Source organism: Lissotriton vulgaris, chromosome 7 (assembly GCF_964263255.1).
Source record: "Lissotriton vulgaris chromosome 7, aLisVul1.2, whole genome shotgun sequence".
Taxonomy (NCBI): Eukaryota; Metazoa; Chordata; class Amphibia; order Caudata; family Salamandridae; genus Lissotriton; species Lissotriton vulgaris.
In genome coordinates, this window is record NC_141695.1 from 1758620023 (window position 1) to 1758647448 (window position 27426).

Sequence of the window (27426 nt, forward strand, 5' to 3'; positions counted from 1 at the left end):
AAAGACCTAGAGCATGAATCCGAACTTCACGTCGGTTCCGCCCCTCCCTGGAAGTGATTTAGATTTGTACCTTCCCCTGTTATGACAAACTTTATTGTTCCTTGTGACTCCTCGTTAGCCTTTGGATTCAAATGTGCGCGATTCTACTCAATCTTATGTTACGCAGATCCTTGTCTTTATGGTCCCTTATATAGCTACAATGACTTTCCCTTATTTTATAACCATAAATGTCACCTTAGTACGAGGATAAAACATTATTTATAGAGTAAATAAAACCGAGTGACAGGTCTTTTCCAAGTAACCCGCGGACAGGTATACAACAGTAATCATGGTCTTAATATCTGAATACAGCGTTTACTTGCGATGGTCAAGCGCTGCACCTTATTGTTTGATCTAAATGTATACATACAGCGTGTAACGTTCTTAGGTTACAGTGCATAATTCAAATGGAAAATGTGTAATCACATAACATAAATGGCAATAATAATGATAATACATTCTACCTGATGTACAAAATTGTGGACAAGGAAGGGGTCATAGTGTCAATAATGCATGCAGCATATCAGATGATTGGAATTTGTGATCTCATTCTCAGATTATACTTAGATTCCAACGGTCACAATTGAGGATTTAGGGTATTAGTTTGCCTCACCTTTTTGCACCGCGCAGATAGTTTATACACAATTACGCATATTCAGGAGGCAGCAGGTCCACACTTGGAAAAACACCACACCGTATGTTTTACCATTTTGGCCACGTTTTGTCAGCTTTCAAGGTTAAAATTTCCCCTTCATTAATGTATGCTGCTGAGGGATTGGACATGAAGCACTGGCTCTCTTTTGTTGAGGCTGAAGGATGAATCCTGAATCAAATTTATCACCTAAACTCTCTGGCTGCCCTACATGTATTACGTCTTGAATTTGGTTTAGTCTCTTCTTTTACTCTATCTCTGGCAGCGTTTCTGCGGTGGGGTAACTCCCTTTGTTGGGGGGAGGAGGGCACACTTAGAGCTGCCTTGAGAATAGAAATCTTTGATATATTAAAAGATCAATCAACGTTCTTTAGGTCCTTTGTATATGCAAATAATACATTTGGTTTCAGCTTGAACTCTGCTTCCCCTATGCCAAAGTTTGTACTGAAGCAGCTTTTAAAGAAATCTGTATCCTCTATCAGTTTGGTGAGAGATAGTGCTTTAAGTTAGTCCAGGTCCAGTAATGAGGCGGTCTGTGGGAGTGCCCTGAGGAATAAACCACAGTCGTATTTAACTTGGAATAGTCCTCACGGAATTAGAAGGCTGATACTCCTACTGAGATTAACTTTCTGCCCCTAAGAGACGTAACTGGTATCTGGGATAAAATACCAAGAGAGAAGAGAATATATGAAATGTGTAATGTACAAATCCAAGATCTTAACCATGTTTTATTTTTGTGTTCGGAGCTGCAAAGTGCCAGGCTTATGTTTTTTAAGCAACTTTTAATCAAATTTAGTATTCACTCGGCCCGGAAGGCCCGTTCACTGATTTTGTCTCATCCAAATGAAATGGTTTGTTCTAAGATATACCAATTTTTTAGAACATTTCTGACTATTTATTAGGTAACTTTTAATAGTAATTTTACTCATGTTATAACACCTAATGGTTGGATATTTAATTGTCTCTTGTATTTATTGCACTATTTGCACATCATACAGTATGTTCGTTTGTATTGTATGCAAAGTATGTCTCTTTTAATCTGTTTGTGTATTTTTGTGGACCTTCTTCGGAGTTCCATATCAAAATAAATAAGTTGAGGAGGAAAAAATGTGTACACTCCCCCATATCTCAATTCACTCACCCTTTCAATCACCACCAGACACATTTTTACCTCAACGTCAGATTAATGCCCCAGTCTCATGCCTCATGCCACATCCACTTTAAATTAAATTAGGGATAGCTCTCCAATTTCTTGTGTCATTGTTTCATGGAATGGGGTTTCCTAGACTTTCAGTCAATGCATGTTTCAATGGAAATAGATCTTACCAAACCACCTTCACCAGGACCACAAGATTGATACCTTATCCTATAGTGAAAACAATACGGAGAAATCAAGATTTCTAATCAATTTGCATCTCATTCTGGGTAGGTCACCTCCTCATCTTCTTTGGTCAAACTCCAGAGGCAGATATTTTTATCCTTCCACGGTTATACAGGCCTTAAATTGAACCCTTCATTTTATCACTTGTGATGTGGAGAAATGTATGGCATCTGCCGTCTGTATAAATCAATGCTTCCACAAAATATACACAACAATTTTTTGAAAGTAGGAGCATGTCCCTAAAAAAACTTGAATTAATTTTTGGAGATATTGTGTACCAGCCGAGTAGTGCTCCCGCCACCTGCAGAGTCTGTCAGTGGCTGACCATCGGTACATTGATTAATAGTGACAGTTGTTCTTCACATTTCCTGTACATGGTACATCTACATAGTCACACTGTAGTGTTAGACAATATATATGAGATAAGCTAGTGGTAACTGCCCTGGCATATTTATCAGACATTAGTTTTAGTGCCTTAAGAGTCCATGGGCTCAGTTTTAGAGGGCCCAGCCTGCACTTAGTGAACTGGTCTCTCAGTGATGATGTCACTGTAGCTCTGACCTGCGCCCATAGGTGACAACTGTAATTGTAAAGGCAGCAGACTTCTGCCTTGCGCTGCTGTGTGGGGCCCTCTTCTGTCACAGTGAGTTGAGCCCTGCTACTAATACTGGCTGTAGATTTGTATTAGAGGGTGAAAGGGTAGGGGAACAGGGTAGGGGAACAGGGTAGGGGAACAGTATTGGGGGAAGTAGCAGGTATCAATGGCCCCAATTCATGTTTTCTTCCTAACACACACCTAAAAAAACAATGACTGCCTTGTACTGGGTATGGGAGTTCACAGGCAGCGTAGGGGTGCGGTCATTGCTCCACGTGCCCTGGCATGGTCAGGGTGAGTTATCACAATATACCTAAGAGGGATGTCAGACAGCGCCCTTGCTACATCTTTCCATTAGTTCTACAGACCCTACAATGACACGTCACTCAAGGGGGACTGGGTTAGGCAGCTTATCATCCTTGCCCCTGCAAGGGCAGCCCAAAGCCTCAAGTTGTGACAATTTGCACCACCCCACTATTACCAGACAGGTTCAGAAAAAACCTTGAGACCGAGACCACCTCCTTGGTGCCCCTGTGTACATCTAGAGGAGTGGGAGCGGTGTCCAGCCAACACTCGGCCAAATTTCCAGTGCCTCAGGTCCTAGAGGCCAAACCAGCAACAGCGTGGGCTTCACTAGAGACATGGCGGTGTTCCATTACTCAGTGACCCAACCTCTAAAACAGATCAGCAGTTACAGCTGCGTCACATCACCACCACTCAACACAGCACTCATGGCCCTCAGACGCCATCCAGATACCCAACAAGGAGTGGTCCTGCCCCATTGGAAGGGCCTCCCCTATCGGTAACACAAATCAATTGGGTATTTGTCTTTTGGGACCGAAATATCACAACCACTTTTTTAGGTTGAGCTAGGCAGCGCATGTGCTGTCTCTTCTGAGACCTGCTATAATTATTCAGTAGGTTTGCAGTCAGGTTATCTTCTTGCTATTGGCTGCTTGCATTTTGACGCGTACATTCTGCATTTTGATTTCTTAAAGCGGGATTTGTCATGCCTCTTTTACTGTTGCCCTATTTTGGCTGAAAAGGCATTCAAATTATACTTTGTGTTGGCCGACAAAGTATTTATACCATCTTTACTATTTGTGTTTATTTTTTGGCCTCTAAAAGACGTTGTTATAAGTGTTTGTGTTTGTTTTTATGCCAGGCAAAATAAAAAAAGAACCTAACCAAGTAGAAACTTTATTGCATGATTTGTTAAAACCCTTTCAAACACTTCAGATAAAATGTTACAATATGTAAAATTGATTTCTTTAAAAACAGGTTCCTGTAGATAAAAGCATTAACATCCTGACTTATAAAGCTTTATTGTTGGTGCACTGTGCATAACTCATATAGTGGTGTTCCATGAGGAAAGTGTAGTCCTAGTTTAAAATAGCGTTTGAGGCCCGGATTACCTACCCTATGGGCTACTCCCCTTCTGATGACAATTTTATGTATTTTTTTTTTAAAAACTGTTCATGTGCCTGTCTGTTCTGCAAAAGGAGTTTGTCCAACAACTATTATGGTAAGCAAGGGGTCTAGGTCTCAGGCCAAGGAAGCGTTGAGCAGTTCTCCTCCACTAGTTTTTTTTACAACGCAATCCATGAACCTAACCAGTGCACAATTTAGGATGGTGTTCAGGAATCAAAGCAGGCAAACACTGCACCTCTACATGATCTGACCTCCTTGTCGAACCAACCCCTTCGTAGATGAGCTTGTCTTTCCTTCAAGAGGTTAGACCACAAACAGAGTACATGCAGGAGATCTTCCCTATGTTGGCCGCAAAGCCGACTTGTTTGCAGGGCACAGTCTCTTTTCCATTTGGGAAGGTGGCAAATCAATGGAATCGAATGCGGTATATTTCTGTACTCCGCCCCACATTAGCGTTATGGCATATATCATAGGGTGTCCAATAACGTGCTGTATGCCGGCCTCACCAAGAGGCAACCTCAGGTTCTGGCAGCAGTGTCCAGAGAAAGAGGGATGGGAATGTGAAAAGGAATGGTTTAAAAAACAGAACTTAGCCAAAAAAGGTTTTATTTAGAGAGGTTAAGTCTGTTGTTAAAATACAAACTTTTGAACAGGCAATTTTCAAAGGCATTGACAAAATGGATGATAAAAGACATACTTTTCAAAATCTGTCAAAAAAAGAACGTCAAGCATTAGAAGAATTACAGCATCTGGACAACATAATAATTAAACGCGCAGACAAGGGTGGAGGAGTAGTGATACTGAGCAAAGAAGGGTATAACCAACAGTGTCTAGCCCTACTGTCTGACACACATTTTTACAAGAGAATTGAGATTGACCCGACTGAAAGACTGCAAAACACCATCGCTATGATGCTCCATGAAGCAGAGACTCATATGTGGATCTCCAAGAAGGAAGCGGATTTTATGACCACAAAAGAACCAAGAACACCGTTCTTTTATTCTCTTCCCAAAACTCACAAAAATTAGTCTCCACCTCCCGGCTCCCAATAGTATCGGGCATTAGCTCAATTTTGGAGCCATTATCTAAATTCGCAGATGAGTACTTAAAGCCTCTAGTGCAGAAGACACCAACATATCTAAAAGATACTCGTGATCTGCTAATCCAAATTGCTGACAGACCTTTTGACCCCAAGACTATGCTACTTGTAGGGCTTGATGTTGAATCATTATACACAAGTCTACCTTAGGATGACACACTCCAGATGTTGGAAGATCTACTGTTTATGGAGGAGTGGGAATACAACACCCCGAGGCACTTTGTGCTGGAATGTTGCCGCCTGGCCTTACAAGAGAACTTTTTTGAGTACAATGGAGACCTATACCTGCAAAGCCATGGCACTTCCATGGGCAGTGCATTTGCCCCTTCAGTTGCGGGCCTGTATGTGAGCCAATTTGAGAGCCGATTCGTGCTTAATGAGAACAATCCATTCGTTTCCAGTATTTTATACTGGAAACGGTATATTGACGACATTTTACTAATTTGGAGTATAGAGAAAGATCTGAAACTATTCATAGACTGACTCAACGGCTGTGACAAATGGCTCAAATTCACCTTCACCTCCGATAAGCAAAAACTTGACTTCCTAGATTTGACCATCTTCTTCGAAAATGGTAAAATAGAGACAAAAACATACACGAAACCAACTGCGAAAAATAGTCTTTTGTCTTCTAAAAGCTACCACCCAAAACCACTAAGGGATAATCTCCCTTATAGCCAATTCTTAAGGCTAAAAAGAAACTGTAGCAAAACCAGCGATTTTAACCATCAAGCACAAGAACTAAGCAAGAAGCTACAAACAAGAGACTACACTCCATCAACAATTGCGAAGTGCAAAAAACGTGCTAAGCACCAACCTAGGGAATGCCTCCTACAACAACATGTAAAAGAACCCGTCCAAGATCTGGTCACCTGTGTGACTACCTACTGCCCTGCAACGTATGATGTTTAGAAGCTGATAAGGAAGAACTGGAAAATAATAACAACTGGCAAGTACAATTGGCCAAAACCCAGGTTTGCGAATAGACGAACAAAAAAATCTTAAGGACGTCTTGATCCACACACGTCAACGCAATTGCAAACTGCCGATACAAGTGAGAGATCCAAATTTGAGGCCAGTGAGCGGCCACTACCCGTGTGGCACATGTTCGGTATGCAAACTTACTACTGCCACTAAAACTTTCCAGCTCACCGATACATTAACATGGACCCAAAAACACCATACAAACTGTAATTCAACTCACGTAATTTACATGGTGCGGTGCCCGTGTGCAATGAAGTACAACGGGATGACATGCCGGAAGGTGAAAATAAGAATTGGTGAACACAAAAGTAACATAAGATTAAAAAAGAACACCACCAAACTCTGTTCCCATTTTGTTGAAGCTGGCCATGATTGTGAAGAAATGCGCTGGACTGTACTAGAAATGCTGAACGATAAAACCAACAATCCAGAGAAAAAACTGTTTGAAAAAGAACAGAGATGGGTGAATCGTCGCAGTACCCATCTCACTGGCCTCAACAACAATATACCGTGGCATCAAATCATAGACTTAAGTGTAAATAAACTTAATTTTCTACCAACCACCAGTCCCTTTTACACACATCCCTTTACATTGGGCAACGTTCCAATATTTGCCAAGATTAGCAGCAAGTCACGCAGAGCCTTTAGAACCACTGACGACTGATAGTCAGCAATACCCGTCTCTGTTAAAAAATCTGTACCTTGGGAGAAGACCGCCTTTCAGAACATCTATAGAGTCTACTTTCTAAAAAAACATCTAACGAGAATAAAAATACATTGTTCTTCTCAAAGGTCATATTTAAACCACGCAAATACTTGGTTTTTTTGCTACCAGCAGAAATGAAATCAAATTACTTGAATAAACACATTATGTTTGCCATTAGACATGAGCAAGTTTTGTCAATAAAGCTTAGCAGCAGTTTTTGAACTACGAACTAGTCCGTTCTCTATTGTGATCCCCACGCCGTATTAAACAAACGCATGACACACCCCCACATTATCCGGGGGCAGAGTCAGCACAGGAAGACGGCAATCCCACACGTGCGAGTAAGAGCGGCGTCCCCTGCCTTGTGAGTACGTCCGCCGATTATCCAGCAACGAGCCACACGGTAAACTTTTCCCGTTTTCATTACAGCTCAGTAACTATGGTGACCGCGTACCCCGTTGAGGCGAGAATTCCTCTCTAGTAAAGGTATGTTTAAAACAATATGCGAAGCTAATCCATTATAGCGCTTTTTATCCCAGGTGTCCCGGTAAGCGATTTACGGCTTTGTAAGAAGGAAATCACCTCTCTAGTAAAGATATGTTAAAACAATATGGGAAACTAACCCATTAGAGCGCTTTTTACCTCAGGTGTCCCGTTTAGCGATTTACGGCTTCGTAATAGGGAAAGCACCATTTTGATTTAACTAACAAGGTGTTCATATCGTGGTAAATAGAGAGAAAATCAAACTCCCCAAGGGACATCTACAAAGCGCCTCTACTAATTGTTTATGAAACGATCTGTACACGCTCATATGACCATGCAACCTTAAATTACATGCTGCTTTTCTAGCTATGTATATACAGGGAACTGCATAGTATTGGACGAGCTAGCTTTCGTAGTTATGTTAACAAACAAACCACCTACACACTAAAGTCTTTACCTCAGTGATACCCCGTCCAACTTGGGTCATTAGGTGAAAATAACATTACCTTGCCAAGATATACTATACCCCTTTAAACAATAACTGATTAACTTGCCAATAAATATCGTCCTACAATGACCTTAACCTTTCTGGTCTTGTAACAGAATCTCAGTCAGACTTGAGCCTTAGTAAGTCCCCTGTAAGACCCCTTCCCTGAAACGTTAGCTTAAAATAAGCTCCAAAAACTCTAAATCATTAGAAGTTGTAGAACTATGCTGTCATGCATGATAAAGATGTATCTATCTGCATTTGCCTGTTTTTTCCTTCTCTCCTTTTATTATAGGTCTAAGAGGGAAAACAGAAACAATCCAGTGCTTAAATTAACACTGAAAATTACTGCACAAGTGGTGTAAGTGATCTATGTTTTGTTTTGTCCTGACGAAGGCTCCATAGACCCGGCTGGGCACTAGGGAGCTGAAACATGTCGACACCATCCATTAAGTGGTATAACAAGATCCAGTAACTAGTTCTTTCCTCTATACCCATTACCTTTTTAACAAAAGACTTAACCTGTCTAAATAAAACCTTTTTTGGCTAAGTTCTGTTTTTTAAACCATTCCTTTTCACATTCCCATCCCTCTTTCTCTGGACACTGCTGCCAGAACCTGAGGTTGCCTCTTGGTGAGGCCGGCATACAGCACGTTATTGGACACCCTATGATATATGCCATAACGCTAATGTAGGGTGGAGTACAGTAATATACCGCATTCGATAAACATAGCGTTTTCTGAGGGTGTTCCATGCCAACCAACGGTTGAACAGTTACAAGTGTCCATTCCACCACTTGATTACTTTAGCATTGAAATGGGGAACAGAATGGACACCAATTCCTCCTCCCCCCTGTTGATTATTCATTAAATCAATGGATTCACCCCCATTCTCAGTTTTAAAAACTGGAGCTTTGTGCGTGCTCTGAAGGTGAGAGTTAAATAAATCTCAGGTTTAAGCTGTGCGTACGTTCTGAGAGTCATCAACCATGACTTCTAGCTGAGAGGCTAGCCTTGTCTTCTGCTGAGGAAAGTCTTTTCGCGCTGAGTTTTGCTAGCCTCTTGAATTCATTTTGGCTTACGTGCAAGTCCCAGAGGTCGCTCAGGCCTAGGATGCTGAGCCTACAGGGCAAATAGCGATACCCTGCTAGCCATCGTCTTGTGTTCAGCTGGTCCCACAAGTGGTGAGCCAGGCTGCCCTCTTTGACACCCTCAGCTTGTGACAGCTCATTAAAAACGTCGTCATTCGGCCTATTGACTCTTTGCAGATGCCGAATTCCAGCCTGATTTGTGCTGGTGAAGTCTGGGAAGGTAGCTGGTAGGTCGTTCTAAAAATTCTTGCGACTATTTTGTCTTGTTGGCCACAGTGTAGCCCTTTTAGCACCTCACTTCCATACGTTAAAGTTGGAATTATTTTTGCCTGGGCCGCCTGAAGGGTTGGAGCGAAGTTTGGGCCAAATAATTTCTTGTGAATGGAGCTGAGTGCAAATGCTAACACAGTTTCTTCCTTTTTTTGTTTACCCAATTGGCTCTTGAATCTGCCATTAATATTAAAGTAGACTCCTAAGTGCTTGTGGCAGCTGGTTTCTTCAATTCTTTCTGAGTTTAAGACCCATGCCAGCTTCTTGGGCCTTCCTAAGCAAACCGCCAGAATTTTAGTTTTCTTATTGTAAATCGAAAGCCCATTCCTGTTTTAATATACAGCGGTGCATCAAGAGCCGTTGTAGACCTATCTTTGTGTGGTTTAAAAGAACCATGTCATCGGCATACAATAAATTTGACAGGTGGAGACTACCTAGTTTGGGTGAGTGCGAGTTAGCTAGATTCGGGGCTTCCGGGAGATCAGAAAAGAATAAGCTAAAAGGTGTGGGGGCCAGAACGCACCATTGCTTAAGGCCATGCATTGTCAAAATTGGTTGTGACAGTCTGGCGCTGTCTCCAATCTTGATCCTGACCCACGTATCCTGATGCAAAAGTTGCACAGCTCTCAATAAGCTGTTTTGAATGTTCAATAAGGAAAGCTTCTGGCACAGCTTTGACCTGTTGACCTTGTCAAACGCCGATTTATAATTAATAAACCGCAACTGAAATCAGTTGCGCTTCGAGTTCCTGTTCACTGACTGTGGCGGATTTGGCCGAGTCGCAGGGATACCTTTTCGATATTACGTCTAGGTAACATTGTTTCATCGCAAATCCGACTGGGATTACACACTTGGAATAACTGAGTCGGATTCACATTGGGAATATTTGAGAAGATATACACCAATACCCTACAAATAGGCTTGCTGCTGAGATTATCAGGTCTAATGTCTGAATTATAATATTTGTCGACCAACAGCTGCGACTAACTAATTGTGTGACGAATAAGCCAGTCAGACTTATCCAGATATTCTAATTGGATTTATTTTGTTTCTTGGAAGGATCCTATACTTATCAGTGGTACTCATTGTTGGTGTTTTCTATAATTGCACACGCCCTGAAGAAGTTCTGGTGGTCAGAACGAAACGCGTTGGCTGATGGTTCTTTTGAGTATAAGAAAATAATAAAAAATGAACTGAGAAAATATTGAGACTTCTAAATTTGGATTTGGACTCTGAGAAGTTTGAACTGATTGTTTATGATTAGAGTGGTGCCCTAAACTGGATGACAAACCCATATAAATCAGGCTGGTAATGGTCTTTACCTGACTCAGTGCACAGCTCAACACAATTTGTTCTACTTTTCAAAATTCAACTTAATATCACTAAATAAACATATGACTCTATATGCTTATCTCTTTTGATGCTTGTATTTCAGCATTTTTTGATAATCATACATATATATTTCAAATCAATGTACATGTAGATCCTGTATTTACATCATACAAATAATTTTCTTTACAAAATGCTTTAAACTTTGTTTGTCATTAGCAGTGAATCAAAATCCAACTCTTTGGAAAAAATCCATCGAAGAATGCATGTACACATCTAACATGGGCTTCGATTGGAATTCATAGAGCATATTATCAAGGCCATTATCGCCGCTTTATCGGCAGTTTCCTGACGATAAAAGCGGCGATAATGTATCGCCTGTCCTTGATAATATGCCCCCATATCATTGTGTAATGCAACTAGTGGTCATGTAAGCACTCCAATACCTTCGCAATCTTTTTGCACAACATGAAAATAATGAAATGTAACAGCTACAGCTGCCAACTTTTAAGCTGCGGAATAAGGTTCACGTTTTGGCGAGATTTAAATATGGTGCAATTCTGGTCAAATCACGTATTTTTCACGTGCCTAACAATACAATAATATTTGCTTTAATAATTTAACTGCTGCTTTTATAAAGCACTTCAATACCATCTGCCGTATTTACTTGTATGGTATAGTTTCTATTTTTCAACATTTAAAAACTTACAAGCACTGACACGCATCTTTATATAATAGGACACAACATGTACATGTGCATATAAGTTTATATAGCGTGCCTCCCAACATTACCGAAGCTGCCCAGGGGCCCTCACACCCAGTCCTTCTAACGGAAAGTACTGCACAGCCAGCCCATACAGTTAAAGTCTTGGGGGCATATTTACGCGGTCTGGCACAACTCTGCCAATCAGCAGGGATGCGTCAGAATAGATGTGACATGCAATTCTCCCCTTGCGCCACCACGGATGCGTCGCATTTACAATGTGGGGCACTGTGGCGCAAGGATAGGCAAATGTGTGTCACATCTCTCGGCGTAAGGGCGGCGCATTGCTGGGGTTGTTTCACAATCGCAACGCAATTGCAGCAATGCTTAGTCGCCGCACATACTTAATGTGGTGTCTCACTCCTCATGCCTGCTTCAAGCAGGCATAAGGGTTTGACACAGCAGCGTCATAAAACTGACTCTGTGAAATCTTGTAGATTTTGCGGTGTCACTTTTACAAGGCTTTTCTGCGACAGAACACCCACCTGAAACCTGGCACAGGTTTTTTGTAGTGCAGTGCTTTACAACGTGACGCATCTGCCTAGATGCATCACATTGTAAATAAGTTGCAATATGGCGCGCTTCGTTACAGAAGTGACGCAACGGTGGCTCAAATGTGTCGCAAGGGGCTTGTAAATCTGCCCCATGGTATGCTGCCTAAAAACATTTATGCTGACATCTACGGCCACAACATTGCTTTTCCTGTAGGTATTTGTGTTCATTTTTAGGTCACGTAAAAAAAAAAAGTTAAAATGCATTTACACGTTGATTCCCGGTTGTGTTCCTATGAGTGTACATTTTTTTTACTTTTGGAAAAGAAAAGTACTTACACAAGGCATTCACATGTTTGTTCCAGTCTAAAATTCAAACACCTTTAGAAACTATTCGAAGATCTTTGTCGCCACAGCGACAAAGATCCTAACTACAAGGCCCTGTTTCTGTTCATTATAGGATTGCAGTTTCCTTTCACAGCAGATTGTGAAACCATTGACAACTGCTAGGCCACTCCAGACTTTCGGGCACACCCTTCATTTTTCTTTTCTAAAGAAACAAGCATTTGCGATGCAATAGATCTTGCATTTGGAGAGTTTAAGCAATTAGCATTGTAAAAAGCCAGAAACATAAATAACAAGCATTTACAATGCAATGGTTTTCCCTTTGTTAAAGTTTGAGCTATTGGCAATGCTCTTGACAATATTTTTATTTATGTTTTTTTTAACATAAATAAATGGCATTGTCATTTGCAATGCCACTAGCTTTATCTCTCGCAAATGACACCCACAAACACCTACAGAGAGCCCCCCAACACACACCCACACAGAGCCCCCCCCACACACTGCGAGCCCCCCCACGCACTGCGAGCCCCCCCACACACTGTGAGCCTTCTCCACACACTGCGAGCCTTCTCCACACACTGCGAGCCTCCCCCACACACTGCGAGCCCCCCCACACACTGCGAGCCCCCCCACACACTGCGAGCCTTCTCCACACACTGCGAGCCTCCCCCACACACTGAGAGCCCCCCCCACACACTGAGAGCCCCCCACACACACTGAGAGCCCCCCACACACACTGAGAGCCCCCCACACACTGAGAGCCCCCTTATCGTAACGGACCTTCATGCTCTCACTAAATCTAGAGTTGACAGTCCACAGGGGCGTCCCCAAACCGAAAGTTGCATTGGTAAAGACTCGAGATCGGTATTATGTAACTAGTTCACCCTTCTATCGGGCTACCTGCCGGACATCTGACTTTCCATAGATGTATTAAGAGTCTTTTCTGATCCTTAACAGCAAAATACTGCTAGTTTTGCCATGTCTGGTTGTCCATAAGTTGACCCCTAAACAAGTCCCTTGAACACTCCTAGCTAGAACTCCCCAAAAGTCTGTCACTTTGCAGCACACTCCCAGACAATGCTCCCCATTGTCGCAGCATGTGCAGAGACATGTTAATGAACATCACTGCCCCTTCACTACCCTCTTTCCCATTTGACAGCTCAATCACACTGGTTATCATGGCTTTCACACCCTTGCCAGCAAGCACTTACTTCTTTGCCAATAGCTGCCCCCACAGTATTGCCTGCCAACCTCCTGCTCCTACAAGCATCCTTGCCCTCGTGACTTGTATGGTTCCTTCGTCTCGCCTGTCCATGCACATGACTGTCATTTAATGAAACACTTTGACCCTGGCCACAGACACACCCCTCAGCCCCTTGTCCTCTTCCATTTCAACTGCCCCAGGCACGACTGTCAGCAGCCTAAGAACCCCGGCTCACACGGAGTGCTTATTTTACATCCAGCAGCAGACTGTCCCACCCCTCAGCTTAGCCTTTACAGCCACCTCTCTTTCCAGGAGTCCACTCACCTGGTTGTCCATAGCTGGGTCCCCACCTCCTCCCAGGGCTGCTCAGTTCACTTTCCGGGGGCTCCCCTCACGGGCCTTCTGCTAGTGGCATTCTACTACATTGTAACAGGGAACTTCACCAGTATGGGCTGAGTGCGTCATTGATAACATCATCATACCTAACATCAAAACATTGCAACACGGAGAAACACAATTGCTACATTACCAGCATCAGTGTCCACCACGCTGAAACAAATATTGTAACACAGCTGTACATTGAACATCCATGACACCAGAGGCCACCAAGCAAAGCACACAGAATAATTAACAAACCCGAAGTCAAGCAATCTGAAATGCTGCCATCCATTGAACGGGAGCCCTGTCATTTAGAATCCTGAATGGTAGCCCCGGCGCAGGCTACAATTAGGATACAAAAAGTGCCCGAAGGAGAACGGAAGAGGAGAGGTCACGTCCTGATCCTAGATGCACCACTCTTTGTGCTCTGCATGGAGAGTTAGTACGCTGAATGCACGAGGAGAGCTTATCTTCATTGAGTTACTGAAACCCAGACCCTTCACAGCCCTAGGTCTGGATACTACTCACACATAAGACAAACCAAGAGCTCGCTTGGAGCCGCAGCATCCAGAGGCTGATTCTTGCATCAATACCAGCTATTACCAGGGCCTGCCCTAGCCTAGCAGATCACCAGGGCCTTGCGAGGTAGATCCCCAAGACTAGCTTGGCAATCCATGAGACCAGGGCAATCAGAGCTCCGCAATCAGATTTAGTAAAGCGTCAAGGCTGCCCCAGGCAGACCACCATGAGCAGGTCCGGCAGCTAACCAAGACCCATTTAAGAATACCTCTGGGACTGGTTCTGGTCGACCACCGGCCGGGTCCAGATGTGGCCGACCACTGGTGCGAGGTTTAGCAGACCAAGGATCCGGGCCTGACAGGCCCCCGGGACCAGGCCTGTCAGACAAACAGGCCTGGCCCTGCAGAGTTAGGGAAAAAGCCCTGACACACTTTCACCCCACTAGTCCACCAAGTGCTCATGCTGCAAATCAACCAGGAACGTCTGGCACGCATCATCCCAGATACTTGTCATTTTATGACACACACGTTATGTGAAAGCCACACACAAATATTTCTACTCACACATACATACACACTTGTAATGTCAGTCCAACTGTTCAGTCACAAAAACCCAGACCCCCATATCCAATCCTCCCTCACCCTGTCTTGTCTCTCTCACACACACACTTTCACACACAATGTACCTCCACCCTCTGCGCACACACAATCACCTTATTTATGAGACATGCAGTCCATTAACAAATACGGACGGTAACTACAAAGCTGCTTAAATGTTCACACTATGTAACTAGCCAGGATTATGCGCCATGTATTAGGAGCACCATACTTACACAACGCCTTAAAAGCTCACCCAATATGTCCCATAAAGGCTAAACTACAATCAACACCCTTACATCCTCCAAGTTGGGCAACCAGTAATTTAACACAAAATGGAACGCATAACGGCCTAGAAGCAAGCAGTATGTAAATGACACAGCGAAGATTCCCGTTTCACCTTAAGTACACATTTGACCTCGCAGTATGTAGGGAAGCTGTATATAAACATCAATATAATACAGGATATGGGGTATGTTGCCTAACCTAAAAAACCTCACCATCCACCACAACACTGCAAACGTGTATGCAAAAATAAAAACAGATCTGCCTATTTAAGATTTGTATATGTTTTGTGACTTGCACATGCCGACCAGGGCTATTCCACCCATAAAACGAACACGTCTGTCTATTGGCAATCAAAAACAAAGTACGGCTATCAATCACTACAGCAATCAATCTGTGGGTAACAGGAGAGTAGGGGGGTCTGGCCAAAACTTACTGTCAACAGCTCAAACATAGAAACCGTGAATGGGCGGGGCCTTGTCCAATGAAGCAACCATGTTGGGGTCAGGCGAAATGTCAATACCGCATCAAAATGTAACAAGCCGGTGGGATCATCTACAAAACTTTCTCCTGGTGTCGCCGTCTTCCTTCTTCCCCCGGGCTGCGGGGGGCGGGCACTTCCGGCCGGCCGCGCTAGGATTGGCCGGCCGGCTAGTCACTTCCGGGTCGCCGCGGGCAGCGCGGCGTCCCGTCTCTAGCTCAGGCAGGCGGGCGGCGAAGTTTCCCGAGGAGTGGGCTATCTCAGCTCACGGGAGCCTGGCAGAGCGCCCGCCATGGTAGTGCTGGTGGCCGAGGAGGCTGCCGGGCCCCGCTGCGGCGGGACAGACGGAGGCGGCGGGACGCAGGAAGAGGTGGCCTGAGCTGCAGCCTAGGACTCGTGGAAGGGGCGCCGAGTGCCGTCAATGCCAGAACAGATTCGGGGGCGTTCCCGAGAACAGGCTTTCGGCTGACGTAGCCAAAAGCGAAAAATTCTCGGGAACGCCCCCGAATCTGGTCCGGCATTGACGGACAGTCCCGTCTTCCAATGGCTAGCCTCCATTTATGGAGCTAGCCAATGGAAGACGGGGCGGATTCCAAGCCACATATACTATACTCATTAGGTTTTTCCTAGCGCATGCGTACTTCGTACGCATTGGCTAGGCAAAACCTAAAAAGGCATTGTCATTTACAAAGCCAATACCTCAAACTCTCGCAAATGCGAGACCTATTGCATTGCAAATGCCTGTTGTAACGTGTACATTAAAACTATCGCTCTGATCACTCTGTTTGGCCGTCTTACTGCTCATTGTGTTTCAAGGGATCTGGAGGCATCTTGGGTTGGACTGACACTACTACTTGGTGCCTAAACCCTAATCCTGTGGTGCAAATAAACCGCTAGAAAAGCAGGTTATTCCTACAACTGTCTAGAATGTTAGTGTCTCCTACTCCCATGGCCTCTCTTACTATGATGAGTTCCGGCTACAGGAGTCCCAGTCACTGCAAAAAGTGGGCTCCTTTCCTGTTAGTAGAAAAGGCGGAATTAATGTCTGTGGTTGAGTATTTTTCCAACTTTAAATCTCTCTTTTAAACCCTAGTTTCTCGTCTTCCTCTTTCTTTCAGTCTGTCTCGGTGTCTGTATTCAGGGGGCAGCTGCGGCAGCGACCAATGTAGGAGTGGGAGAGGCGGTCACCCTCCCTTCCCCGGTCACCGGGGGTATATCGTCGTCATCCTGGCACAGAGGGACAGCAGTGACCCCTCCACAGCTGATCTGCAATTACCTGGCGGCTCTGCCATCACAGCTCACTGGCCCCCAATACACGGGGCGCGAGACTTGTCAATCAGACGGATCTTTGGTGATCAGAGACCTGCTGACGAACTACACCGGAAATTACACCGTGACTGCGCAACCGACTACTGCAGCCGCTGTAACAGCCACCAGAGAGCTGAGGGTCCTCGGTGAGTGCTTGACCTCTGCGCTGGAAGTCCATGTTTCCTCTTCCTCTGGGGGAGGGTTATAGGTGACATTTTGTCTTTCTTTATCCAGGCACTTTCTGTAAAATAAGAGGACGGCTTGAACTGGTCCATTTGATCCTTGCCCTGCTACAGGACAGGACGTCATTCTGTGCATCGGTGACATCCGTACTTCTGGTGTAGGGATCAGGTTTAATGGTTGCATAAGTTACACCAGTAGCATATGTGGACTACTGATGCAGGAGTTACACCAGTAGCATATGTGGACTACTGATGCAGGAGTTACACCAGTAGCATATGTGCACTACTGATGCAGGAGTTACACCAGTAGCATATGTGCACTACTGATGCAGGAGTTACACGAGTAGCATATGTGCACTACTGATGCAGGAGTTACACCAGTAGCATATGTGCACTACTGATGCAGGAGTTACACCAGTAGCATATGTGCACTACACCAGTAGCATATGTGCACTACTGATGCAGGAGTTACACCAGTAGCATATGTGCACTACACCAGTAGCATATGTGTACTACTGATGCAGGAGTTACACCAGTAGCATATGTGCACTACTGATGCAGGAGTTACACCAGTAGCATATGTGCACTACACCAGTAGCATATGTGCACTACTGATGCAGGAGTTACACCAGTAGCATATGTGCACTACTGATGCAGGAGTTACACCAGTAGCATATGTGGACTACTGATGCAGGAGTTACACCAGTAGCATATGTGCACTACACCAGTAGCATATGTGCACTGGAGTTACACCAGTAGCATATGTGGACTACTGATGCAGGAGTTACACCAGTAGCATATGTGCACTACTGATGCAGGAGTTACACCAGTAGCATATGTGCACTACTGATGCAGGAGTTACACCAGTAGCATATGTGCACTACTGATGCAGGAGTTACACCAGTAGCATATGTGCACTACTGATGCAGGAGTTACACCAGTAGCATATGTGCACTACTGATGCAGGAGTTACACTAGTAGCATATGTGCACTACTGATGCAGGAGTTACACCAGTAGCATATGTGCACTACTGATGCAGGAGTTACACCAGTAGCATATGTGCACTACACCAGTAGCATATGTGCACTACTGATGCAGGAGTTACACCAGTAGCATATGTGCACTACTGATGCAGGAGTTACACCAGTAGCATATGTGGACTACTGATGCAGGAGTTACACCAGTAGCATATGTGCACTACACCAGTAGCATATGTGCACTACTGATGCAGGAGTTACACCAGTAGCATATGTGGACTACTGATGCAGGAGTTACACCAGTAGCATATGTGGACTACTGATGCAGGAGTTACACCAGTAGCATATGTGCACTACTGATGCAGGAGTTACACCAGTAGCATATGTGCACTACTGATGCAGGAGTTACACCAGTAGCATATGTGCACTACTGATGCAGTAGTTACACCAGTAGCATATGTGCACTACTGATGCAGGAGTTACACCAGTAGCATATGTGCACTACTGATGCAGGAGTTACACCAGTAGCATATGTGCACTACTGATGCAGGAGTTACACCAGTAGCATATGTGGACTACTGATGCAGGAGTTACACCAGTAACCTCCAGGTGGGGGGGGAGGGGGCATGCTGTATTCGAAAATGGACTTGAAGCCTCGCCCACTCACCGCCAGTGGTCGAAGTGGGGGGAAAAAAGTAGGGGAACTGTGGGCTGAGCCTCAGGGGGTGGGAATAACCAGAGGATTGGGTCAGCGGGTGGAGTCAGAGGTGTGGCTAAAAAGAGCAAAACATACCAATTTTTAGTAGGTTTGGTATTTCACTGACCAGTTACAGCTTAGGACGTTATTAATTGCAACCAATAGATAAACATTTATTTGAGGTTTAATATATGAGTTATTGACATTAAAATACATTTACAATGTGGGATATTTTTTCAATCACAGAATTTCCCAAGTACGCTTATAAGTGGAATCATAAGCCATTTGTCTCCGAGCCATGCAGTTTCTCTCATCAGTACTTCTCCACCCTTTTTCAAACCATTTCTGAACATAAAATTTGGGCTTAAATTCTATGACAGGAGACCCCACATTTTGGGGAACACCATTGATGATATCATTCTGTGCCCCATGGTCAATGCAAAATTGTAGTCCTACATTTTTATGTGCTTCACGCAACGTGTCATGAAGCCAGCATTAGATGCCTCTTATTTACTGTTATTGTATCTAGACATAGCACACAAAAGTGAATATATACACCTAATACAACCCAGACATGTTGGTTTTGCAGATGCTTTAAGCAGTATCAGATCAATAAACTACAACTATTTTATTAGTAGTTTGTGTAGGTACTACTCAAGGTAGTTAGCATTGAGAATTGCAAATGTATCAACTCTGGAATTATGGGTGTAGGAAGCTGGCTCTGTGTACACTATAGACTGGAGGTGATCCTCAGTATGGATTGTGGTGTACAGGGCTTAAAGGTTAGCCCACCATGGCCACTAGTAGGGTCCACCTGCTGGTGCTAAGAGACCAGGGCTTCTATGGTCTAGCGGGGGCCTTCTACGGTCCAGTAGGGAAATGTGCTTCCTCAGGATAGTGGTCTGGGTGACTGGGTGACTGGTCCTAATCTCTGGGTTGATCCTCCGGTACATCGAGATAAACTATCTTGTGTACAGGCAGTGTTTGACATCCTAGCACCAGTGTTCACTTTTCCTTTTCTATTCACGTTATAGACATTTTTGTTATGGATTGGTGGTTGCTGATAACGAGAACCTGAGGAAACAGGCGAGTAGCTTCCTGCTCACTCCCATGGTGTTACTTCCCTGAGGCACGACCAACCCTTTCACTTCACTTTAAAATCTCTTCTCACTCACCTGAAGCATACACACCTCACATGAGGGGAGGGTATTAACTGAGGGAGACACCAGTTAGAATCAACCCAACAGTTAAAAATGTAAACTTTTTTCTTTTTTTAAAATGGTTTCCAGATCCAAAAAGCACAAACGGCATAAGATTAACCACTGGCCCAATGGAAATCACAATAGATTGGTAAGGATCTAAGGATGAGATTTACCGTGTGAACAGGTCCCGTGTTGTGTATGAGTATATGAGTGAGGGACATCCTGTTTTCTACCCCTGCAGCTCCTTTGTGTATAATGACTGGTCATGATGCCTGATCCTGGTTCCCCTGTTCCAAATTTGGTAGCTCTGGCCACAGTGCCACATTCTCTCCCCCCTGAATACCTTTCTATCCCACTGAGAGAAACATGCTACAACCCAATTGTGCCCTGTTATAAATGCCTAGATGTGACTCAATTCAAATTATGCACTGCCTGGAAAAAAAAATATCCTGGAAAAAAGCAAACACTCATAGGGAATGCAAGATTTTGTAAAGCATGCGAAATATAAGCAGGAACAACATGGTTACCTTAACGCTTTAACACTTACTGTCCAGAAATCAATGAGTATTTTTTGCTTCAAATGTTGAGGACACGAATACAGGGCTCCTCCTGTACACAGGTGTGCCTATCGTGCACTTGTGGACAGCAAGGAAGGGGTTAAGTAGCGCTCAGATGATAAAGGGACTCTTCAGGAAAATCTGATCTGACTCATGGAAACCCACAAGGGTTCTCCACATTCACGTCAGCCAGCTAGCTGCTCAAACATCAACATTATGTATTCAAGTGTCCTGCAAAGGATACCTTTTGAAGTGTCCGGCTTGGCTAACTCTCCTTCCCACAAAAAAAACTTGAGTTCTTGAGAGTAAAAGGCAAAAATTATATTTTCATTTGGGAAGTGAAGGCTACATCCAACTTTATTTTTTTGGGTGACACTATAGTATGCTATTGATGCTGAAAAGCGTTGCTAAAACAATTCACAAGCCTAAGAGATACCAAAGCAAGACCCATTCGCTTTGCTAATGCTTGTTTAGATATCTCATTTGCTAAATTGGGCACTTTTAATTTGGTGCCAGACAGGGCTGAACTGGGAACCCAAAGCAGTCCTAGCAAAGAGGTCCCAAAGACAAGACCTATTTATTTATTTAAGAAGTTTTCTATAGCGCAGGCTAGACCCCGGGGTATCGGAGCGCTTTACAGTAGAACAACAACAGATAATCATCAGATACAAAATAGGGTAGGAACATAAAACAGAGGAGTACAAAAAACAAAAGAGCAACACATTGTAGTGTAGCACATTATTGCCTCCAAGGATCTTCGGAGTCTTAGAGCAGAAGCGGCATTCGATGTTTGTTATTTGCCCCACACTATCCATTTCCTAGGGAGCGGTTGAGGAGCAGGGTTTTGAGTTGGTGTTTGAATTCTACAAAAGAGGGAATGGTTCTGATGTGAGGGGGAATGGAATTCCAAATTTTGGGAGCACTTCCGTTGGAAGATCGATCTGCAGTTTTTTTCTTTCTAGTTTAAGGTGGGATGAGTAGGAGGGAGCTTGAGCTTCTCAAGTTCCTGGTCTGGCCGGCGTTTATGGGTTTTTTCGCCAGGTACTCAGGTTTGCCGGTGTGGGTGAGACGGGCTGTTCTAAAGCTAATCCGCTTTTCCACTGGAAGCCCCTTGAGTTCCTTGAGTGAGGGAGAGATGTGATCGTATTTCTTGATGTTGGTGATCATTCTAGCAGCCGCATGTAGCGTTGTTTTGATGGGAGCCAGATGTGACTTTGGGATTCCTGAGAGGACTGCGTTCCCACACTCCAGTCTTGACAGTACCAGAGATTGGGTGGCCTGCTTGAGATCATTGGGCGGAATGTAGGGTTTTATTTTGTTCAGTAGTCTGAGATTAAGGAACGCACTTTTGGCTGAATTCTTAATGTGTTTTGGGTCAAGAGTGATGTCTAGAGATTTTACAAAGTCCCCTAGAGTAAGATTCCCATTGAGTGCATCGATGGCCTTTAACCACTCAGCAATTTGGGGATTGTTTTCCTTATTTGAGATGAGAAGTGTCTCAGTCTTATCAGGGTTTAGTTTCAGGTGGTTGCTTGTCAACCGGAGTTGGACATTTTTCAGGACATCATTAAGTCTTTGTATGTCTTTGAGAGAGGTCGTTTCCAGGTAGATCTGGGTATCGTCAGTGTAGAGATGGAAGTGGATGTTGGCTTTTCTGAGTAGTTTGGAGAGAGGTTCCATGTAGATGTTGAAGAGTTGCGGAGAAAGCACAGAGACTTGAGGGACTCCCTTGTTGACTTGCTGGAGGTCGGAAGTGAAGTTTTTATTTTTATTTTTTGTGTGCGATTGTGAACCATTTGAGGACTAACTTGCCAAGACCAGCTCTTTCTTGGAGAGCCATTATGAGGAGTTTGTGATCAACAGTATCAAATGCTGCCGAGAGGCCAAGGAGGATGAGGAGGCAGCATTGGTCGGAGTCTAGTAATCCATGTATATCGTCAATGATGTTGAGAATTGCAGTTTCTGTGCTACAGCCTTTTCTTAAGCCAGACTGGTGGGGGTCCAGGAGGTTGATGCTGTCCAGGTGCTGGGTTAGTTGATGAAGTATGCATCTTTCAAGTGTTTTTGAGAGGAGGGGGAGGTTCGATACAGGTCTAAAATTGTTTAGACTTGTCGCATCTAGGACGGGTTTTTTCAACAAGGGGGTGAATTGGCCCATTTTGAGGCAGTCAGGAACCACTCTGTTTTTCAGGGAGCTATTTATAATCGTGCTCCAGAGCGGAGCTAAAATGTGCTTCATTTATTTGGTCAGTAGGGTAGTAATGGGGTCTAGGACATGGGCTGAGTGTTTGGAGGTGGAGATCAGCATGATTATCTCTGTTTCTGAAGAACCGGGATTTAAACCCAGCGGTGCATGGGGCATGCCCATAGTCTTCGGGTTCACCTGTCTTAGAATACAGAGACACGGGATACTTCTTGGTGGCATCAAAGATCAAATTTATTGGCTGCAGCCAGTAACAGAGGTCCTAGAAGTACAACACGGTGTATGTTCTCAGGAGACTGCTCAACTTTACCTTTACAAAGCAAGCCATCCCTTTGTATATAAAAAATTGTGCTTCAGGCAAACATTCCATATTTACAGTTTGACCACTCACATGTATCCACAACAAAAAGCATTGCATGATGACAACCCATTTTTCAGTTTCTCCAGCCCATAATTAATCATCAAACAAACCCAAGATAAACATTCTTCTTTAGACAAGCCGGACAAACCCATAATAAAAAGGACCACAACCCACATCATAAATAGACCATAAAGAAAGAAACAGAAACAGATAGAAGTAGGATAAGGCATGTTTGTGTGTGGTAAAACTTTATGATGTCCTGTGCTCTGATCCTTAATCTTGATCAGCAAAAGGGCAAGAACTGGTTTGGCAAGGTCCGCTTCAGGCAACAGGGTCAGTTCACTCAGGTCAAACAGAAGTCAGCGCAAACTCAAGCTAAGGTGTACGTGTACTTAAGACTTGTTCAGCCACAGTCATCGGCCTATGTGAGGGCAACCACAAAATGGCTGCCATGCACAAAATGGAACCCGAGGGTACAGAACAAAATCTTCAAATACACAGGGAATCCATCGGTGTAACATGACGAAAACACTCATACTTGCTGAACTCACTGTTTACGGTTCGCTGCTACCAAAATCGTAACAGAACCACAACCTTTATGACCGAGGTTCAGAATTCACGGAACCTCATTTCTTGAATAGGATGGAAACTAAACAAGGCATTGGGAGCGGGCCCGGGAGAAAGATCCAGTGACCCAGCTGCGCTGCTCTTTGCGTGGTGTGTGTTGAAGCTGTCCAGTGAGAGTTCAATTTTTGTGATCTTATCCTTGAAAAAATTGGCGAATTTGTCGCATAGTTCTTTAGACGCCTGCACAGAGGAGGACACAGGCTTGGAGCTTTTTTGTCTGATGATGCTGTAGAGCTCCTTGGGTCTGTTTTTGGCACTATCCAGTGCCAAGCTGAAAAAGCTGGATTTTTGGTTTTTGATGTGGTTGTTGTACCCACTTGGCGTCTTGGGGGGATTCACCTTGTGAGGTATAGGTCGGGTTGAAGCAGTGTTGTCTCTTGTTTATTTTTAAGACAGGTTGTTAAGCATGGGCGAATTTTGCGAATCTCGCGTTCGCGAATTTTGCGGATTTGCGAACTCGCAATTCGCAAAATCCGCGAATTCTCGCGAATTTGCGGATTTTTTTTTTTTGTGTGTTTGCGCGGGTTTCTGCCAGTTCACGAGGGTTTTGTACAATTTCGCAAACGCGAACTTACCTGTCGGGTCGCAAGTTTCGCGAACTTGTTGTTTCTACGTGTCCAGCCTGTTTGGGACACTCTTCTTCATCACTGCCACTCTCTGTCACCACTGCCACTCTCTGACTACTCATGCCACCCTCTGGCCCACCCATGCCACCCTCTGTTTCATCACAGCACCCTCTGGTTGTCCAGTCAGTGTACATTATTGTGGCAAAGCAAGCACACCTTCCCTGCCTCAAGCGACCTGAATTAATTTGGGGCTGATTAATGTGTCACAGAATATTTTTTTAGCTGGCACCTGCTTCCTTAGTGCTTCCTGATTAGTGATCTTTTGCACTTGCTAAGTGCTTTCATTGTTGCAAAATTAGTTACAACACCTGCCCTGCCCCAACTGACAATAATGAATTAGGGGCTGATTAACGGATTTGAACTTCCAGCCTGGCTCCTGCTTGTCTCCCTTAGCTGTAATTCAGGACCTTTGTGGCATATGTGTAACTATTCTGAGGTTCAGAGCAGGGTCACATAATAGTTGCAACTGGCAACTGAACTCTGGAGGGGCCCCTCAGGAAGCACTACAGGAAATGGCTACTAATGATGAGCCTGAACTTTTGAACCTGGTAAGTAGTTTCAGTTTTGCTCAGATCGTATTTCTGCAATTTTGCGCTTATTCGCGGGGCGCGAAGTTGTACTGGGAAGCCGCGAACTCACGCGAACAGTACGAGCAAGCCATAAAATCCGCTGCTCGCGGATTTGCGGATTTTGCGGGAGATTCGCGAATCTCGCGGATTGCGAATTTACCGAAAATCCGCAAAATCCGCGAGCGAAACGGATTTTCCGCCCATGCTTACAGGTTGTCTCTTTTTGAAATCCTAGGAGGGAGGAGGATTGGGTCCTGACAAGATTTTGAGTTTCTAAGATCTGTGAGGGAACTGGTGGGGTTAGGAGTCACTGTCGGTGGGGCACCTTCTTGAGGTTGCGATGAGTGGGTTGAGTTGGAGGATAAGGTTGTTTTATCCTTAGGGAGCTGTGGCGCATGTTTGGTCGGGACACTATGTTGGGTGAGGACTCGAGGGATCTGAGCGGTGGGGGCATGTGGTAGTGTGGATTGAGTTTCATTTTGTAGCCGAGAAGCTGTAGGCGGGGGTAGGGTTGGGGCGGTGCTAGGCAGGTGGGGAGAGCGGATAAAAGTGGGGGTAAGAGGGGGTCTAAAGCTTTAAGGTTGGGTGTAGTAGTAGGCGGGAGTTGGATTGAGGCAGAGCGAGGCAGGAGTGGGAGAGCAGCTCGAAGTGAGGGCAAGAGGGAGTCGAAAGTGTCAAGGTTCTCATTGTTTGCTTGAATGAGGACTGTGCCGTTAGTGTAGATGGTCACGGATGTGGTCCCACTTTTAGACAAGCGATTAGGGAGCACGGATGTTAATTTGGAGCTGTGAGGTGTGGATGTGGTTTTGGCTATGTGTAGATGCGTTCTGAGCATGTAGATCCAGTCTTCTGGTCTATCCATGTGAAAAATAAGGTCCATCTTAATCAGACCTTTGGAGGAGGAGTGGTATTGACTTTGCCACTGCTTGTTTTTATATCTCATTTGCTAAATAGGGCTATTTTAATTTGGTGCCACAGAAGGCTGAACTGGGAACTTAAAGCAGCCCTGACACTTTGTCCATCCCTTGTACGGTGTGTTGCGAGCCAACGCAGTACAAGGGATGGACAAAGGGGACATGGGAAGAGGGTGTTCTCTATCCAAGGAAATTTAGAAAAGATTACATAAAGTGTGCATTTTACAACATATTTTATTGTATATTCAATTGTATTGGCATTTAGAGCACAGTAAATGATGACCTTACAGTGCTACAGGATATACCAATCATGTTGGGGCTCTTCAATGTTTCTCTCACTATCACCCTCCAACAGTGCCCCTCATCTCTCCATAGCCACTGTCATGTGTATTTAATTTGTTTTAAGTAGCGCCTCTCATTCCAGTGTAGCTGTGTGCGACAGGGAGGGAGTAGGAGAGCACCATATTTTCAAAGATGTGGCTCCCTCCTCCCCTTTCCCCTGCGCTGGCGCTAATTACAGCTGCCGTGCGCCACACACACACACCTTAGCGACATAGCACTAGGGTGTGTGAGTCCAGCATAGGTTTTGTACGGTGCAGCACGCATACAAAGTCAAAAAAGGAAGGAGAAATTAAAGCATTTTTCCTTCCGTACGCCTACTTGAAAAAAGCACAGTTTCCTCACGCTAAACCCAATCTACTTCATTTAGTAAATTGGGTGTAGTGTGAGAAACCCTGGGTGGGTGCTTGGGAACACCCATGCTCTACCCTTGATACGCCCCATGGTGCTAAGTAATGCGAAGAAGCGCAGCGCCCTGCTTCCCATTACTTTTCCTTTATTTCCAGCGCTAAACAAGTTTAGCGCTAGAAATCTTAGTAAATCTCCCCCTTAGTGTGCTAGACATCCCAGCTGGTTTTGTTACTGGGGAATAGATTTGCAGCCCCCAGTAACAAAACCGGCCTTCCACCCCTGCAGCCTCCATACAGATGCCCACTAAGCCAGTCCTGCCTTGGTGCCTGGGCCTATCCAGTCCGACCCTGGATGTGTACCACAAGGGGCTCTGGTGCTCGGGTGTCTCAGAACTGGACACTTCGGGCTGCGTTTATGTTATATCCTTAATAAAGGTAAACAGTATTTTAAAAAATGCCACATCCCTAAACACAGACAGAGCAGCAGTACACTATCTATAAAATAAAATAAGGAAGCAATTAAACGTTTTTTACAGGTTTTTTTTTAAAGCGCCAATGTGAGGGAACAGTCTGCCACAAATTCCACACTGGAGTCCTCTTCCTTTACTTGTGGCGTTGTCAGTCTGGGTGAGGGTGGGGCCGCCAATGCATCCTGATGTTACAAATTGCATTAGTCACAGTGGGGTGCAGGCAGGTAGCATTGTCTAATTGATATGTAAATTATTGTAGCAGCAGGGGCATCATTGGAGTCACTTTCTCATGCTGCTGGATTGCTCCTACAGTGTTCCTGGGCAGGCCCCTTCCCACAGCCAGAGGGGAAGGGGAGGAGGTCCCGCAACTGCAGAGGCCGTCCTCAATGTGCACCAAGCAGGACTCTAATATTTTTCAAGTGCGGACCATTCCTG

General features: G+C 44.5%; 1 protein-coding gene across 1 annotated transcript in view; it reads left to right on the top strand.

Moving 5' to 3' along the window:
* The window catches only part of LOC147706600 (cell adhesion molecule CEACAM7-like), a 112726-nt gene that overhangs the window by 19378 nt on the left and 65922 nt on the right, over window positions 1-27426 (top strand). Inside the window, exon 2 of the mRNA XM_086929636.1 lies at window positions 16727-17062. Within this exon, the coding sequence (XP_086785762.1) occupies window positions 16727-17062 (336 nt within the window). The remainder of the gene's footprint in view (window positions 1-16726; window positions 17063-27426) is intronic.